This window comes from Microtus oregoni, unplaced genomic scaffold (genome assembly GCF_018167655.1).
Source record: "Microtus oregoni isolate MIOR12 unplaced genomic scaffold, Mior012 000022F_ref0000154, whole genome shotgun sequence".
NCBI lineage: Eukaryota > Metazoa > Chordata > Mammalia > Rodentia > Cricetidae > Microtus > Microtus oregoni.
Genome location: NW_024543081.1, coordinates 25,813,905 through 25,831,023, shown reverse-complemented (window position 1 = coordinate 25,831,023; position 17,119 = coordinate 25,813,905). Strand labels below are relative to the sequence as shown.

Here is a 17,119-nt window from a genome sequence, read left to right as displayed (position 1 = left end):
GGGGGCACACTCACTCACATGTTTTCATAATTGTTTACTGGTTATCTTTATTAGTTTTTACAATACCTAATTGATTAAATCTCATCTTAGTATGCATGTATAAGAAAAAGACACAACATCAATAGGATTCAATATTATCTGCAGTTGCTTGGAATGGACCTTCCATGGACAAGACTGAGGTAATAATGTATAGTCACATACAACAAAATTTCTTCTTTCTTCATGCTCTTCTCTATATTAATAACTTCCCTTTTCTCTTTATAGTGATGGGCACAGGCAAATTCTCATCCCACATAAATGAATCAAACATAAATGAATGACATAAATTACACAAAGCAGGGACCCTTAACCTGCATTCCACAAGCAGATTCCTCTGATAGAACCTAGGGGGTTCATGAGCCTTGGTGGGAAAAGTACACTTTTAAACCACTAACTTCCAATCAAAATTTAGCATCACTTTCCATCATTAATGTAACAAACTTATCCCTGATCCAATACTGTGAGCGCGTTTAATCTGAAACCAGGTATGAAGACCGTAAGGTTCACTAAAGAGAAGCTCTTGCTTGACTTCATTTTAACACTCGATTTCATAATTACTGTTTCAGTACAATGTTTCTTCTCTAACTATACATTACATTAAACATTTTGGGTTTATTTATGCTGTGTGTATGCAACCATGTGTGTCACTGTGCACATGTAGAGGTCAGAGGACCATTTGAAGGCATTAGCTCTTTCCTTCTACAGCGTAGGTCCTGGAGGTCAAATGCAAGGCACCAGGCTTGTTGGCACATGCCTTTGGCTTCTGAGCCACCTGACCATTTGTAGCCTATGTATTCTGCTCTGCATTCCACTCCCCAGGATGCACAACAAGCTTTTCTTGTTTGCCAGTGCCCGTTTTTGCCAGGTCAGTCAACCTCATTATTACATGCCGTTTAAACTCTAGCTAAACATGCCTTGGTGAAAATTCAGCGCTCTGATCCCCCAAAGACATGTGGTTTCCTCTGTCTGATGTTTAACACATTTTATGAAGACTGTGCATTTCCATATCAGTTTTTTTCTACAAAGTCATAAAGTAGAAACAGCCTACTTGGCACTTCTGGATAGCTAGCATACCTCAGACATGAACTTCAGGTAAAAACGAGGCTGGGTGGATACAACTTGATAACCCATGTGACTGACCTAGGACACATAACTGCATTTTTTCTGGTTGCCAGATTCCTTATGAGCAAGGCCTTCTATTTGCATTCACAGGGCTTATTATATGTTAAATGTGATAATGCATGGAAAGTACTTATCCCCATCTATGATACAGGAAGCCTCCACTAAGCGCTGGCTGTCATCGCTATATTGGAAAATAATCCTCTTCCCATAGATGCATTAGAAGGCTGATGACATGTGTGGAAAAGATCAATGTAATTCCCTGGGGCATAAAGGCAGGGTTTTGTGTTTTAGTGTAAAAATATATATGAAGCGAGATGAGCTTAGGGGATTTATTTATATAGCATTTTGTATTTACTTAATGCTTGTCTCCGAGCTCACTCTGCCTTGGTAAAATCTAAAATGTGGAGATCTTAAACTTATATCAACTAAGTGAGGACAAAATTAATGACAGCCACTTTGTCCTGACCTGAAATTTCATCACAACCTCTGATCACCAGAAGGATAAGAAGAAGATCCTTTTCCGCTAGCAGTTCTGAGATTTAGGATTCATTTTCTTGGAAGCCAGATGCTTCACTGCTTTTCCTGAGAGTCTGAATTGCTTTGGCCACAGTCATTTAACAGCCCACTGGTCACGGATGACACTTTAGACTGTCTCAGGAATCCAGATACACTGGCACAGAAGTCTCAGCCCCCGCACCTAAGAGGCTTACAGAATTCTTCCTCCAGCAAAGAGGATGCTCAGCTTACTTCTTAATTGGGTTGCCTGAAAGCCAAGACCCCACAGGATAATGAAATGCAAAGCAAAGCTGGTAACTGAAACTCAACACTCATCTCTGCCCTTCTGCACATGGACCCCCGGTGCATACATAATCCAAGCCCTGTTCTTGGAGGAGAGTGGAGAAACTGCTGACCGCCATTTCCTTGGAAAGCAAGAGTCCCTGAATATGTGCAGACAAATAATCTCCACGCCTGGATTTGAAAAACTGGAAACAGATCAAGTGGGGATGGAAATGTAAAATCAAAGTTGTCTCTTGGCAGATACAAGTCCTGGATTCCAACATCTGATCGTAAAATCCAGGGAACTCTTGTCATGCTCAGTGTCACACAACTATCTGGTATTCAGATCTTTGATGAGCTCTGATGTCTACCTGGAGAACCTCCATCTCTTCTTACTTCTAAATTACCATTACTCTTATCTGTAGTGAGATGGAAAACATGGGCCCACATCTCTCTAGGGCACCAAGTCAGTGTGGGATACTATTAAAGCATATTCAGTTCTGCTAAAATTACTCTTAGTGCTAATGGTAAATTATATAAGTTCTGATTATCAGCACTCATTCTGATACTCATTTTCCCTCATAAAAGCAGACTTTGGGAGATGGGGCAACCCAATTCTCTAATTAGCAGTGAGTCTATCATCTCTAGCTCCCTTAGCTGTCTGGAGCAAAAAGACTGTCAGTTACGCAGCCAGCCCAAACACCCCCATACCATGGCCATACATCTTTTACTGCCCATGAACTTAAAAACTACATGACAACGCTCAGGGTCATCCAGGGCTGTTTAAACTAGTTTATATTATAGGCCATGCCTCACAGAGGTGCTGACAAGGCAAGGCGGTGATTGGGCTAATACTACTGACTGTGGCTATTCCAAGAATGGACTTCCAGGCTATATAAGCCAGCTGTTCCAGCTTCCTGAGCAAGTCACCAGGAGGACGTCTCTAAGGACTGACCCGTCTGTTGTTGTCACATTTGGTCCAATGAAGGAAGGGCTTCTCGCTGTGGGCTGAGCTGGTAACACAAAGAACACAGCAGAGATAGCAGTGAGGTAGTGATGGCACAGACAGCAGGAAGAGCACGGCCAGAGCAGCACAGGCTAGGAAAGCAGCAAGACAGGGAGGAGACTTCTCCCAGCTGAAGAAGACACAGATGAGTCTGAGAGCGTCAGTGTGAAGGAAAAGCTGCTGGGGTAGCGGATGGTGAGAGAGAGTAGAGAGCTGAGAACTGACGAAGAGTAAAGCAGGGAGGAGGCAGAGACGGAAAACTGCCAGTCCTGGTCACCTACAGGGTTCCAGAGAACAGGTGAATCGTGAGGATCAAAGATTTCAAACAGACACCTCTCGGGCAGAGATATGTAACACTGGTTGCTGTCAACCCGGAAGAATCCCCATAGCTAGCCCTTCCTGGAAGCTTCAACAGCCACTATAATAAAGGGATGGAGAATACTGACTTCATAGGATCACACAGGAGTGGTGACACTTGTAGGACCCAATGGTCCCAATACCAGAAGCCTCATGAATCTTCAGTATCAGAGGGTTCCACACACTGCTACTCTCATCTGCCTATTGTTCAACACTCATTGATGTCACACACCAAATACTCAGGGAAACAAGAGACATCAAAGACTAACATAGAGCTTCTCCACCACTGGCCAGTTTCTATCTGAGTAGAGGAAAAGAATTTTGTCCATATGATTGCAACAATAGAAGTCTGAATTGTCTCTCTCTCCAAATAAGTCCAAGACCTAAACTATGCCTAGGAGTGTGATTTTTACAGATGTAACCATGTTTAAGTTATTCTGGAATAGGGCAGATACTTATTCCAGTGAGTAGTATCTTTATAATAAAAATAAAATGAAGATTTGGCACAGATATACTCAGAAAATAATTCTGTGAGAAGGTAGAGGCATGGATTAGAATGCTGGAAAACTAAGAATTGCCAGTGACCACGAGAAACTAGGAAGAGAAGAACCATGCTCAAAAGTCTCTGGAGGGAGCATGGTCCGGGTGACATCTTGAGGTCAGACTTATAGCCTCTTGAACTACAGTAAATTTCAGTTCTTTAAATCATTCACTCATCCAGTTCATGGTAATTTGTTATGGCTTGCTGACGACACTAATATATCTATCAGTGACAGCTGGATGGCTGAATAAGTATAGCCTTCAGACTTATGGAACCAGGAGAGCTGTGCCAAGTTCTTCTGTCTTAAGGAATGACGAGATCATGGGGAGAGACAATACAAGAGGCATGTATAGAGAGGAACTTCCTTTTTCACATTTTCAAAGACATAAAAATGGGGTTTCAATACTCTTTGAAGAACCCAGAAGAATTCAATTAGTTTCCTCCCATTGGAGAAGGATCATTGGTATGAACGGATACTGTTCAGCATTGTTTGATGGAGTCGCTTACATTTTGATGATCACTGTCCTTATGTGATCTTCCTCCAGCTTTCCTTGAATCATGATGTCAGAAGGCCATGACACCCACATCCCTACTGTGACGGCTGGGACAGTGTCTACTTTGTCCCATTGTTGCTCTCAAAGCCAGACTAGGTAGGGAGTATTATGAAATGTCAGGCCCAGAGTCAGCACTTCAATAAAACCAATTTATTGATTCCTCTCCAACATCTATGTCCCAACCTAATCATTACCCAGTGTAAAAGGTGTGTTATAAATAGCCATGGTGCCCCAATTGTTTCTCAGGGAAAATGGAGGCAGAGCCTTTACAACATGCCAGGGATCACTCAGGATACACCACTTTGGCCCAAATCTCACTTCAGCACCTCTAATAATGGGCTGCTTGAGACAGTGTTGTTGGTCTGGACAACAGGACAAAATACTAATTGTATGGGGTCATACTCTAACCTCTTGTTTTGCACTGGGTACCAATTCTCTCATCAGCGAAATTAGGGGATTGGTTAACTGCTATCAAAATTCAACTCCCCTTTCCCAATCACTGATTCTAGGGTCTGGATGGACTTTCTTGCCAACAGCATCTATAACTGTGAGTTGAATTTCATGTGGTGATGTCAGGGGGAGACATAAAGAAAGAATGGCAGCACCGGGCTGAATGTTCTTCTTTTGCACAGCGGGTTCTGGCTCTGTGCCTTTTCGGGCCTCTATAGCCTCCTCTTCTGGCAAGGGCTTCAGCTCTGTGAGCCAAGCAAGACAGGGTAAAGGAAAACAAACAAGCAAAGGGACACCTGCAGTGACCAAGAAAGCAACTGCAAGGATTAGTTAGCACTGTGCTTGGGACCAGGACCTGTGGACGTAAACCAGCTGGGTCCAAGCCCTTCTTTGTGTCTATTTACAGACACTGTACAAAGTTCTTATCTCTTTGAATCTCAGTTATTATGTATAAAATAAGGATTAAAAACAGTATTTTATTTAGATCATAGGGTGGCTGTGAGGTTTGATGTACACAGAACCCTACCTGGCAGACAATATTCATTCTTTCAAAGTTACAGCCATTACTTTAAATCCTTGATACAAAGAATAATCTTCTGCTAAATGAGAAAGACATAATCACCAGGCAAGAGAAAAGGAAGGTGTCTTGGATGATGTTTTTGTTCTTCAAAGACAAATACACATTCTGAAGGATGTTATTCAGAGTAAATTGTTTGAAAATACAAATTGAACAATGGGGTTCAAGCAAGCGGTTGTCAACATAGTTATCTTTTCTGAGCGTTTAGAACTCCTAGTTTCTATCACAAAGACACCCTAATTAACAGCAGGATGCTTGATGCCTATATGCTGAACACTTTACAAATGATGGTTAAAGTGGTGGCCAGAACATCAAATACTAGTCTCTCCCAACACACTGTAGAATAAATGAAGTTTAGTAAGGCTTAATATTGATGTTCCTTGGTGCAATTTTATTACTAAGACTTTGAAATTAATGGATGGACTTTATGACTACCATTAATGGGAGGGAGAACTACCTTATTACATCCAGGAATTTATTTTCTCTCTTCTCTCACGTCACCCAAGTGGATGTAAAGGAGTTTGTGATCCGTAGTAGTTTATTTCACTCTAACGTTTAAAAACATACAACAGGGATTGGCCAGCAGTAGTCTCTATTCTCTATGGAAAGAAATTGTCCAAGGCATGAATATATGACAAATTGGGTCAATATGTAGGGTTCCCTGTGTTTTTATGGCTCATGAGTATTAAGTCTAAAGAGGAAAAACGAAAACATATCCTATTTTGTGTTTACTAGCATATACAGATTAATCAATACATGGAAAGTCAGCTACGAGAGTGAACTCATCCTGGAATGATCAGAGATAAAAGATGAAAGAGAAATACAGACAGTTCTTATCCTAGTTCCCAGAGGCCTCTGAGCCTCCCTCAATGGATATGTCAGCTATTGCATTTCTTTTCTAGGTTAAAGTAGTGTAAATTGACTTTATGATACTTGTATAATATAGACTTTGTCCATTCATTCATTCACCCACTATCCATACTTTCATTCACTGACCTCTATCTTTCGATTTACCTATTGGTTCATTAATTTATCCATCTTATATCTACCCTCTTATTCATCTACATTTAGTAAGGCTTAATATTTATGTTCCTTGGTCCAATATTATTACTAAGACTTTGAAATTAATGGATGGACTTTATGACTATCATAGAGAATGACTGTTTTTTTTTTCTACTTGCTATGCATTTACCTTTAATGGGAGGGGGAAATACTCTATCTTTTACTGTGTGTGTACATAAAGTTAACCAGATTTTCAGGTTATGTTTAGGTGACTCAGAAGTATCCAGTCTATGAGAAAAAGTAGTTAAGAAACAAGCATATTTGGCAATCATCTGTACTGTGAAGGACACTGAAACAGAATCAAAGGGAAAGACACTGACAGAGTGACAGTCAAGAGTCAAAGAAGGTCACTTTTGGCAAGGGACATAAGGCAGAATCCCAAGAGAAACTGACAAGAGAGTCGCATGATGTCATACGAGAGGAGTATCTCTAATACCAGATCATGTGTCTGCTGGCTTAACTGAGCTCACTTTGTATCCATGAACATCGAGGGAGGGCATTAACGACCTATGCTTTAGGGAGACTCCTTCCTAACAGGGTGGAAGGAGGATGAAAGCCCTACTCTGGCTATTTCTGTGTTGATGACATTGCAAGATATGTGAGCACATCAGATCAACTCCTTGAAAGTGACATGGAGATAAAATAGATTACTATTTATCCACTCATCAAATATTTATGGGGTACATTTATATTTCAGGCATAGATTTAGCTTCAATACTGATGTGTGTGTGTGTGTGTGTGTAATATAATCTATATATGCATACTTATATGCTTTATTATGAAAGTTCTGAATCCCAACCAAGGGCATCACAATGGATGTATTCAGACCAGATGGGAAGAGATGGGAGGAGCCAACTGCTTCCAATTTTTTAAGAAATGTACAGCATGGCATACCAAGTGTTCAGCTATCTGTGAGCCTATCACGTGAGTTGTCTCTTTACATTTGGGTTAATCACAGAATTGTACACACCAAGAAAGAAGCATAATATTATCAGAGGCAACCATTCAGTCAACTATATGAACTCAGCTGGGCTTATGTTCTACATGCAAGTCCACGTGAATCAAAACAATCAAGAAAGCCCTAAATAATCATTTTGTAAGCAGGCAAGAATGTGAGTCCTCACCAATAAGCTGACTAAATGATTCCCCTTCTTACCCTCAAGACTATATCTGGATCTGGAAAGAAACAGGAAACATAGCTGTTTTCCTCAAGTTGTCAAACCAACCTGTGGGCTGTTGGTTCGAGGAGGAGGCAATAGAATGAACTTCAGATATCACCCTGACTATATGGAGGTAACCATAAAGTAAGAATGGAAGGAAAGCCAGTAGATAAGCTGACCAGTAAGCAGGAGTAAACTTTCATTTAAAGCATTGGCTTATGTTTGAGCATTTCATTGTCACCTTGTACCCTTCCTTCTTGGATGAAGGAACTGAATTCACCCTTCCTCAAGATCCTTGTCTACTACTCCAGGCTGTGTGTTCATACTTGCTCCCCTCATCTCCCTCACCAGTCTACCAGCCCTACCTGAAGACTGTTCAAACAGTGGATATAGAGGATTGAAAGGCTTCTATCACCAACTATAATCTTCTCTGAGGAGGATGAGCCATCAAACACCTAAGTCCAAACCTAAAGACTCACATGCACCTATTTGGTTCCCAATTAAATTGAAACCAGAAAATCCAATGCATATTTGGAATAATGTATAGTACTTCTAACCAGTCACCTACAGTTAACTGCAGTTCAAAAATGCTACGTGGAAAGCTATGGAAAACACCCCATATCCTTAAACCAAGTACTGCTCTGAGTAGTGTGTTGGCATCTCTTAACATTTCACACTATTTTGTCAAAGTAAATCACCTTGCTTTATAACCTAGAACAGGTCCAGATGTTGGGCATTTTCTACAGAGGGGTAAGAAGTTGATGAAAGTAGTCCTACATAACCCTGAACCTCTTCTTACCTCTGTGGCCACTGTAGTGCACATGACTTACTAGAAGCCCTCATGGTTACGGGGATCATGAATTCCAATCTGTGTTTTTTTTCTGAAGTGTCATCTGTGATGTGAGCCCAAGAAGCAAATGGAGAAAAGTACAATGGCAAACTTTTAAGAATATGTGCATGAAAGTTTTGCCTTCATGTATGTCTATGGGAGGGTGTCAGATGTTGGAGTCACAGAGAGTTGCTAGCTGACATTTGGGTGTTGGGAACTGAATCCTGGTCTTTGAAAGAGTAATCAGTACGCTTGACCACTGAGTCATCTCTCCAGCACCAGTGGCAAAGATTTTCAGATTTAGATCTGACTTAAAATTTTGGTTTTGCTGCCAACTTGTATGAATCTGAAGGGATAGGCGAACCTTTCTGAGTCCCAGTCTACTTATCTCCAAAGGAGAATAATAGGGCTTATCTCACGTGATAATTGTAAAGATCAAGTGTGATAACCTGCTCAGAGCCTAGCTCGAGGAGACAGACATTCACTATGCAGCTGTTGATATTATTCATATTAAGTTGTTCTTAACTTAATATTACATGAAAACAGCGGAGGAATCTGTGTTCAGCAACAGAGTGAGCATCAAACACTAGCTATGACCAACATCGTTATCTAGCAGTTTTCCCCCATGTGGAACTGAACCCTTTCCCCCAAACAATGGTGAAAGGAAGGGCTTCGTAATCAGAAATGTACCTGGCTGCTGCTTCCAGCTGTTCTTTCCTATGGAAGGGGGAGAAAAAGAAAAAAAATGTAAATGACATAAAATGGTTGCCTCTTGCCCCCACAGTCTGCCTCAGTATCACTCCGAAGGTAGAACAGGACAAATGGAATCAAGAAATATTCTGGAACAAGATGGTGGGTGTGGAAGGGAACCAAAGTATGAGGCGGGTTTTGCCATGTGCCCCATGCTCCTGTCACCACCATTTGGTCCTGTTGCTAATTCATTGAGAAAACAGGTGAGTGCCTACTCAACCCCAGGATTCATTGCTTGGCTCATAAGACTTCTTTTGTGGTAGAGACAGATCAGGAAATCAAGACTGCCAAAAGTAGTTGCTGCTCTCCCACCCCTCGCTGCCATCGTGGTCAATAGCATTACCACTGTGCGTGGTGACTGGACAGAAAATGGTTTCATGACTCTTCTCTTACCAGATACTATTTTAAGTGTTATTTATGGATCTGTCAATTAATCCTTATAATAACTCTAAGAGGTAAATACCATTATATCATTTTTCTGTTTAGAAGGTTGAGGGACAAAGAAGTTTAATAAATTGCCTGTGTTCTCAGACATGAAGCAGTAGAGTTCGAATCCCAACCCAGGCAGAGCATCTCCAGAGAAAGTCCTATAGTGACAGGGCCAGTGAGCATGCTGGTGACATATTCCCCACTCTGAGTCTTTGCTCAGTTTTGCCTAGAATCCCCTACCCATTTTCTCTACTTGGAGCAGTCTTGCTCATCTAACAAGTCCACTGGGTTGGGCCTCAATTCAGACAGGGTGTTCTCACTATGGTGTTACTCACAGTGAGTGGTTTCCTAAGACTATAATTTCAGAGATCAGTGTCTTTCTTTCCCTTTTGCTCGACTTGGATTCATAGACATCACCAGGACAGACTTAATCACCATTGACTGAATCATAACCTGCCATGAATCAGATATCAAGACAGATACTGTCATGCACCTTACTTAGTTTCAGAACCAACCCCTTCAGAAACAGGCATTGTTTAGACAAATAAGCCTTGACCCAACCTGTGGGATGCAGGTGAGGATGTATCAGAGCATCACGTACTTCTCCCTAAAATAGCCATTTCTTCCCAGACACACTATGGAAGAGTAAGAGCTTTGGGTGGAAGAACTTGACTCCAATCTTTCTTCCAGCATGTACTTGCTGAATCATATTAAGAATTAGCAGGGTGTTTTGTCTCTTCACTTACAAAAATGGCCACAGGGATGGAGAAAGAGAGGACCATGAGAAACCACAAACAAAGACATGATTTCTTTCTGACATAACAAAATTGCTCCGGAGTTAGTGTGTTGAATGATGCCCGACTTTGAGAATATAGTCAGAATAATTATACTGTCCTATCCTCTTTTAGGTAGTGAAATATATCTCAATGAAATTATTATTAAAGAAGGAGTAAATGAAAGGGAAAAATCTTTTGGGAAGTAGGTGAGGACACATTAGTGTACCTGCTTTTTTCTCTGTCATTAGCATATGGTGTGGGTTGGTATTCAGGGACATTCTTTTCCCAAGGACTGCCTCATTTCAGAGTGGTTGCTAAGTGAGTTTCTCTAGTGACTTTGTACTTTGTCCTTGAAAAACAAAACGAGAAAGAAATGTTCCCTCTTAGTTTAAAAGCCATTCCCATATCACAGCAGCTGTCTGCAGCACAATGTAGCCTTCAAGTGTCTGACAGCCAGGACAATGTTGTATTTATAATAAATCAACCAAAAAGAATAGGCCCATTGCCAAGGCCTTGGGATGCACAGCTAATGAAATTCATCGTGGCTCTACATTTGGTCTGGGTACACATGTTCTTGGATTTGAGTCCAAGGTCATTCTGTTATTTTAAAGGGGGATACTGGCCCATTTTAGGAAGGCTCTGATTTATGATGTCCCTGCTCCTAATCAATAATAGCAGCAGTAGAGTTTTAGAAACACAATTAGCAACATCCGAGTAAGTTTAATTAAGTTAGAAGATACAGTGAGTAACTCAAACTTATCCTTTAATTATTCATCTATTGCCTCTTACCTCTCCCACAAGTCATCGGTCCCCTTTATCTTTTTTATACCCTCTCTTTCTCCTCCCTTCTTAGCGCCTTTTGCCTTGGCTCATGCCATCAGACCTTCCTGAGAAGTGAACACCCAATGAATGTGAGGAAGGAAAGGGTTTGTGGGGCTGGACTTGGAGTTCTCGAAGGTCATGGTCAGGTTTCACATTTTTATGCTATTAATATTTACTGATTATAAAGGTTTTAAATAAAGCAATGGAGCACATAAATCCAGATCCTTTCTATTCCCTTAAATCTTTTAAAATAGATTGATAAATTAGTGTGTGTGTGTGTGTGTGTGTGTGTGTGTGTGTATGTGTGTGTAAACATGCACATGTATGTGGAAGTCAGTTCTTTCCTTCTACCTGGGTATTACACTCAGGTCATCAGGCTTAGTAATAAAAGCCTTTAGTCACTGAGCCATCTTGTTGGCTAAACTTTCTTAAATCCTTAGTACAATATGGTGGTGAGAGTGAATGGATCAGTAGAGGCCATGTATTCATAAACCAGTCATAGATCTTATACTGAGTGTGTGAGAAGAGTTACATAGATGTTGGGAGAGGCACTTACCTACTGTTGGGCTGTTCACTGAAATGGCAGGTACTTGGTTATGAAGCATCCTTCAGTAAGCATATCTCAGAGTGGACCCTATCCACGGATAAGCTAACTGTGCCTCTACCTTCTCTCCTAAGTCAGGGGTTCTAAAAGTCTAGCATCTGTCTATATCCAGAACTCTAGATTCAGTCCATGACATCAAAACACTGAAAAGGAAGAGCCTGCTTTAGAATCCAGGCAACAGGAAAGACTATCAAAATGTCCACTAACTCCGAGTCCTAGGTCACTGACTGGTAAGTAGAACCTGATACCATCCACCATTCATCCTGCTACTCTGTTCACAATGAACCCTTATGATAGAATGAAACCACGGTTCCTGGTCAAGATGGGTTTGCCACAATTTTTTTATCATTGCTGAAGGTGTATGTTGGCTCTCTGTGTTCAAAACAATGCCTCCAACTCTAATGCATCCCTACATTTGTGAACACTGACTCATCTCAGAGGACCTGATAGGATGAAATGAGACACAGACTTGGATATTTGGAATGCAGTGGATGTCACTGCATGTTAAGCTCCTTCCTCTTCTCCTTACGCTAGCTGTGGGAAGAGGCTATTCACCTCCATGGGCCTTTAGTTCAGTTTTCTAACTGTGAGACCATGAAATGCCATTAATAGGTTTCCAAAGGATCTTAGGTCACCTTTGCCCTTATTCCCTCTGGGGAAGTGGTCTGTGAGTGTATGCTATGGCCAGTGAAGGAATCATCACACCGTTGGATAGCTGATTGTGCTGGCTTCAATTTCTTCTGTCCCCTGACTCTGTTCATACAGCTATTTCCTAGTGCCATGCTGTTTACCTCCAGCTGTTCACTGGGGCATCTAGAAGGTTTTGAAAACTAGAGATGTCTGCCTTTACTTCTGAGGATTCAGACTTAATTAGGTCAAGCATGTCTGAATATCAAGGTTTTGTTGTTTTTGTTTGTTTGTTTGTTTCAAGATTTCCAATGATATTAATATGTGGTTCATATTAGGGACCATTCTGCATTGCCTTGGAAGATACTCTCTAGCAAACCATGAGACCATGACACCAAGAACAGACTGTGGTAGAGGAGGTCAGACATACTCTGAGTACTCAGACAAATGACTACTTGCCTGAAAAATGGGAAAGAGACAACTGATTCATAAAATCTCCAGGTTGCCACTAGATCAATCCTATTGGGGTTGGTAGCATAATATCTCCAGGCAGCCTGAGGAGGAGAGAAAAGGAAACAGAATGACATGGGTACCACACGAAACATTCACACAATAACCTATGTCATCTAAACAACTTTTAACCTCTTGACTCCTAAGAGTTTGAATGTCCATCTAGTAAGGATTCAGAGAAGCAGAGGTTCTGATAGTTTCTTTGTAAAAACAAAAACTTGACCATCTTAGAACTACAGTTGGTGCTGTGGTGAGCTGGGACACGGAGAGACGAATTGGGATAGAGAGAAGAGGGTAGAAAAAAATCCCTGAAAGGAATGCTGACTATTCTTCCCAGAGAGCTCCTTGAGACTGATCAGTCAATTATATAAGAAAATAAAGTCTTTGTACTATTTCTGAGTTTCAGAGAGCTTGGGAGGTGGCTCTCATAGACTAACCTCCTGGATGCCCTGATAGCGTGGGGTTTAAGGGCATAAAGGAATAAGCAGACTTTGAATCCTGAGATTGGCTTAGAGAGCAGACTATGCTGAATGCTACCTGCTGCGTCAGTTCCATAGACCCACAGAAGTACCTAATGCAATGGATACAAGCTCTGGGTGAATGGCAATGCTCTCAGCACTCAGGAAGGCATGGGGGTTACACTAATTTCCTATTTACTAGGTCCCCTACTTCAAACAGCCCATGCAATCAAGATACAGACTTCCCTTGATGTCTAATAGGGAGTAATTATTCCTGTTTTATTCCTCTATTATTCTTCCTCCAATCTATGGTTGAAGGAGTAATGGTGGTGGATGGAACCAAGTATCCAACATCTCCTGTACAATGATTGTTGAGGGGTTGGGACAACCTGTGACATATTCAATAGCCTATATGCTTTTGGTCCCCCCCCCCCCCATGACCTCATTGGCTCTGACAGACAGGAATGAATCACAGTACTCCTTGTAGCTCACGGAGTACTGGATTGTTAGCTATCTATTTTCTGTGGGTCACTGGATCAATTCTAGGATGGGAAGAAGAAGGCTAAGGAAAGTCACAGGTCTAAGCCAAATTCTTCACTCCAAGATTATCGGGGGGAAAAAAAACTAAGTGGTTTCACCCTTGAGTGCTTAGAGTACTTGAGTGTCCTAGAATTTGGGTGGAAATGGTAAGGCTTTCACTGCCAACACGCAAAGACTGTGTAGTGATGATGACTGTAGCCAATCACAAAGGAGCAAATGCAAATTGGTTCTTTCCTATCTAGGTATATGCTTTTGGAATTTCTTTTTCTTTCTCTGTCTCTGTCTTGCTCTCTGTCTCTCTGTCTCTGTCTCTCCCCTGCCCCCTCTCACATACACACACTCACATCCCTGGAACCATCTTAGTTCACTACCAGGCACACAGACCTGGATGAGTTCGGCAGCTGGCTTCCTTCTCTTCTCAAAGTGCTTCTGACGGTGCTGCTCCTGTACCTTGAGTGCCAGCCCTGAGCCAAGGATGCCCTGCAAGGAGACATCAAACCAGTGTCAGCTGCACCAGGTTCAGTATCCCAGCCTCATTTCTGGGGGTGCAGAGAATGTAGGGTTCAATGACACTCTGAAGCCTGTGCTGTCATTTGAACTAAAATGTTCACCCACAAACTCATGTATTTGTAAACTTGGTCCTTAGCTGGTGACCCTTTAGGAAGGTTGTGGAACCTAGAAGAGCCTTACTGGAGGAATTAAGTCAATAGACGTGGGGTCCAGGTGTTTTGTAGCCTGGCCATATGGCTTGTTCAGTCTGCTTTCTAACTGCTCATGTGATGTGACAAGTTCCTTCCCTTTCCTGCCACCACATCTTCCTTGCCACACTAAACTGTATCCCCTGAAACTGTAAGCAAAACAAACAAACAAAAGACCCAAAACAACTTCCCTTACATTGCTTTTCATCAGGGATTTCGTAACAACACAAGGGGTTTTGCATCTCCATTTAGTGCAATACTAGATGGAGGAGTAAAGGGAGAAAGCCTCTTTTCTTTTCCTGGAGTAGGGAGTCTGGTTAAGTGAAACCAGCCTAAAGCCAAAAATGCCTGGCTTCCAATCTGATAGACAGAGTCCAACTGTGAGCCTGGGTTCATCTGTTCTCTGTCTTTCATAGGCCCTTTGGTTAAGAGTACATACGTCACAATTATCTCAGGAAATACCTAGATGATAAATAGGAATTGCTCCAGGAAGGGATGCGACACAGAATATGATATGATAATTGAATTTTAAAATATTTTAGCTGTTTGAATTGTCCCTGGGGGGCATGTACTATAGGCAGAGTTTCCAAGAATTGTATCTGTTTTGATTTCTAGGTCAGATACCCATGTGGACTAAGTAGATAGACACATGCATTTAATATGAAAGAGAAATAGCGATGACACAGTACCCAGCCCATCCTGGGACAGTTTCAGAGATGAGAAAACAAGTTCAAGAAGATCATAGAAAAAGATGACTAGCAGAGGAAAACACGTGTAAGTTGGCTAATATAGGAGAAAGAAATTCTTCAGGAAAGGAGTGGGGGTGGAGAAGCAGCAGAGGGGTTGTGGTTTGAGAATGCTGTCTTCAAGCTGCATAACAACTAGGCAGGCTTTAGAACTGGCCTGGACTGGGTTTCTGACTCCCCATCCCAGGAACGTTTGAAGTTTGAAATGAAATTTATGCCCTGGAAATGCTGAGGCATGCATGGGCAGCCCGTATATGGCGGTTCTGTTGAATTTGTTCATATTGGATTTCATGGTCTAAGTTGATAAAGAGCAGGTCTCTTCCTCAAGAGGGCACCAGATCTTATTACGGATGGCTGGGAGCCACCATATGGTTGCTGGGAATTGAACTCAGGATCTTTGGAAGAGCAGGCAGTGCTCTTAGCCCCTGAGCCATCTCTCCAGCTCCCCAGGAATGTCTACTAACCTTTCATTGAGCCTCAGTTTTTAACTCATACTATTGGAATGAAGACTAAACAAGATGATGCCCAGGAAACATTTGGCAATATTTGGGCACACGCTGATTCCAATGAGAGCCTTCTATTTTCACCCTCATTACACCATTTCAGGGGCATCTCTCAAAAGTCAAGAACTACTCTCTTGAGAGAAATGAAAATATTCAAAAATTTAAGGCAGCAAGTGTCAGGCCAAAGAAAGTATATTCAGATGTGCTTTGTGTAAGGTTTTGGCTGTAAACAGACAAAGACAGAACCCTTGGTCCCAAAGATATCAGTCTTTGAGAACACACAGAGATGTAAATCTGCAAACGCACATGGAGTCAGACTAGCAGGGATACTGACTCAGACTAGAAATAGCACTACTGGTTCCTGACCTTAGAAAACAAGGGGGGCATTTGAAGGCACCACTCCAGTTGTAAGGCAGCAACACAAGCCACCATGGGGGAGGGGTGAGACAAGCCATGCCTGAGGTAACAGCTGATGAAATGATAGGACGTGGAGCCAAGGATACAAAAGGGTGAAATCTGAGGCCCAGGGATTTGAGCTGGGTCGAGGCAGTAAGGGGAACTTCCTGTCGCACACTAAGAGAACTTACTGCTGGAAGGGCAAAAAAGGAGACGCCGATTAAGGAAAAGGTGGCAGCAATCAGACGTCCTTCCCAGGTTTTAGGTGTCTTGTCTCCGTAGCCGATGGTGGCCAGTGTGATCTGAAAAGGAGAAGAGTTCAAATCCCAGGTTGGGGACATCAGTGACAGTGCATAGAACTCTGCATCAACCTCTGTGCTCTATCTCTTCTCCCTGTCTCTATCTTGTGTGTGTGTGTGTGTGTGTGTGTTTGTGTGTGTCTGTGTGTATACAGTTGCTTCTCTATCACCTTGGGTTTTATATCTTTTGATTTAACCAACTATGCTTCAAAATATCTGCATAAAAAAACAAATGATAGCATAATAAAAATAATGCAAATAAGAACTACAGCCCATCAACCATTTACACAGTATTTACATGTCATTAGGCCCTAAAGTTAATTTACAGATGATTTAAACACATAGGAGGATGTGTGTGGTTGGTATGGAAATGTTAACAATGTTTTCTGGAAGGGACGAGCATCTATATATTTTGACATTCTCAGAGAAGTGGAAGAAATTGAAATCAATTTCCTGTTACACCGAGGAATGCCTGTATTTGTGAATG

The 17,119-nt window shown here is 41.7% G+C and overlaps 1 protein-coding gene across 1 annotated transcript in view; it reads right to left on the bottom strand.

Annotated features, from left to right (window-relative positions):
- Positions 1-17,119, bottom strand: part of Kcnq3 (potassium voltage-gated channel subfamily Q member 3) — a 266,543-nt gene that overhangs the window by 19,680 nt on the left and 229,744 nt on the right. The window contains exons 6-9 of the mRNA XM_041671782.1: positions 16,525-16,635; positions 14,375-14,470; positions 12,942-13,036; positions 9,165-9,191 (exon numbers count right to left, since the gene is read on the bottom strand). Of these exons, the coding sequence (XP_041527716.1) occupies positions 9,165-9,191; positions 12,942-13,036; positions 14,375-14,470; positions 16,525-16,635 (329 nt within the window). The remainder of the gene's footprint in view (positions 1-9,164; positions 9,192-12,941; positions 13,037-14,374; positions 14,471-16,524; positions 16,636-17,119) is intronic.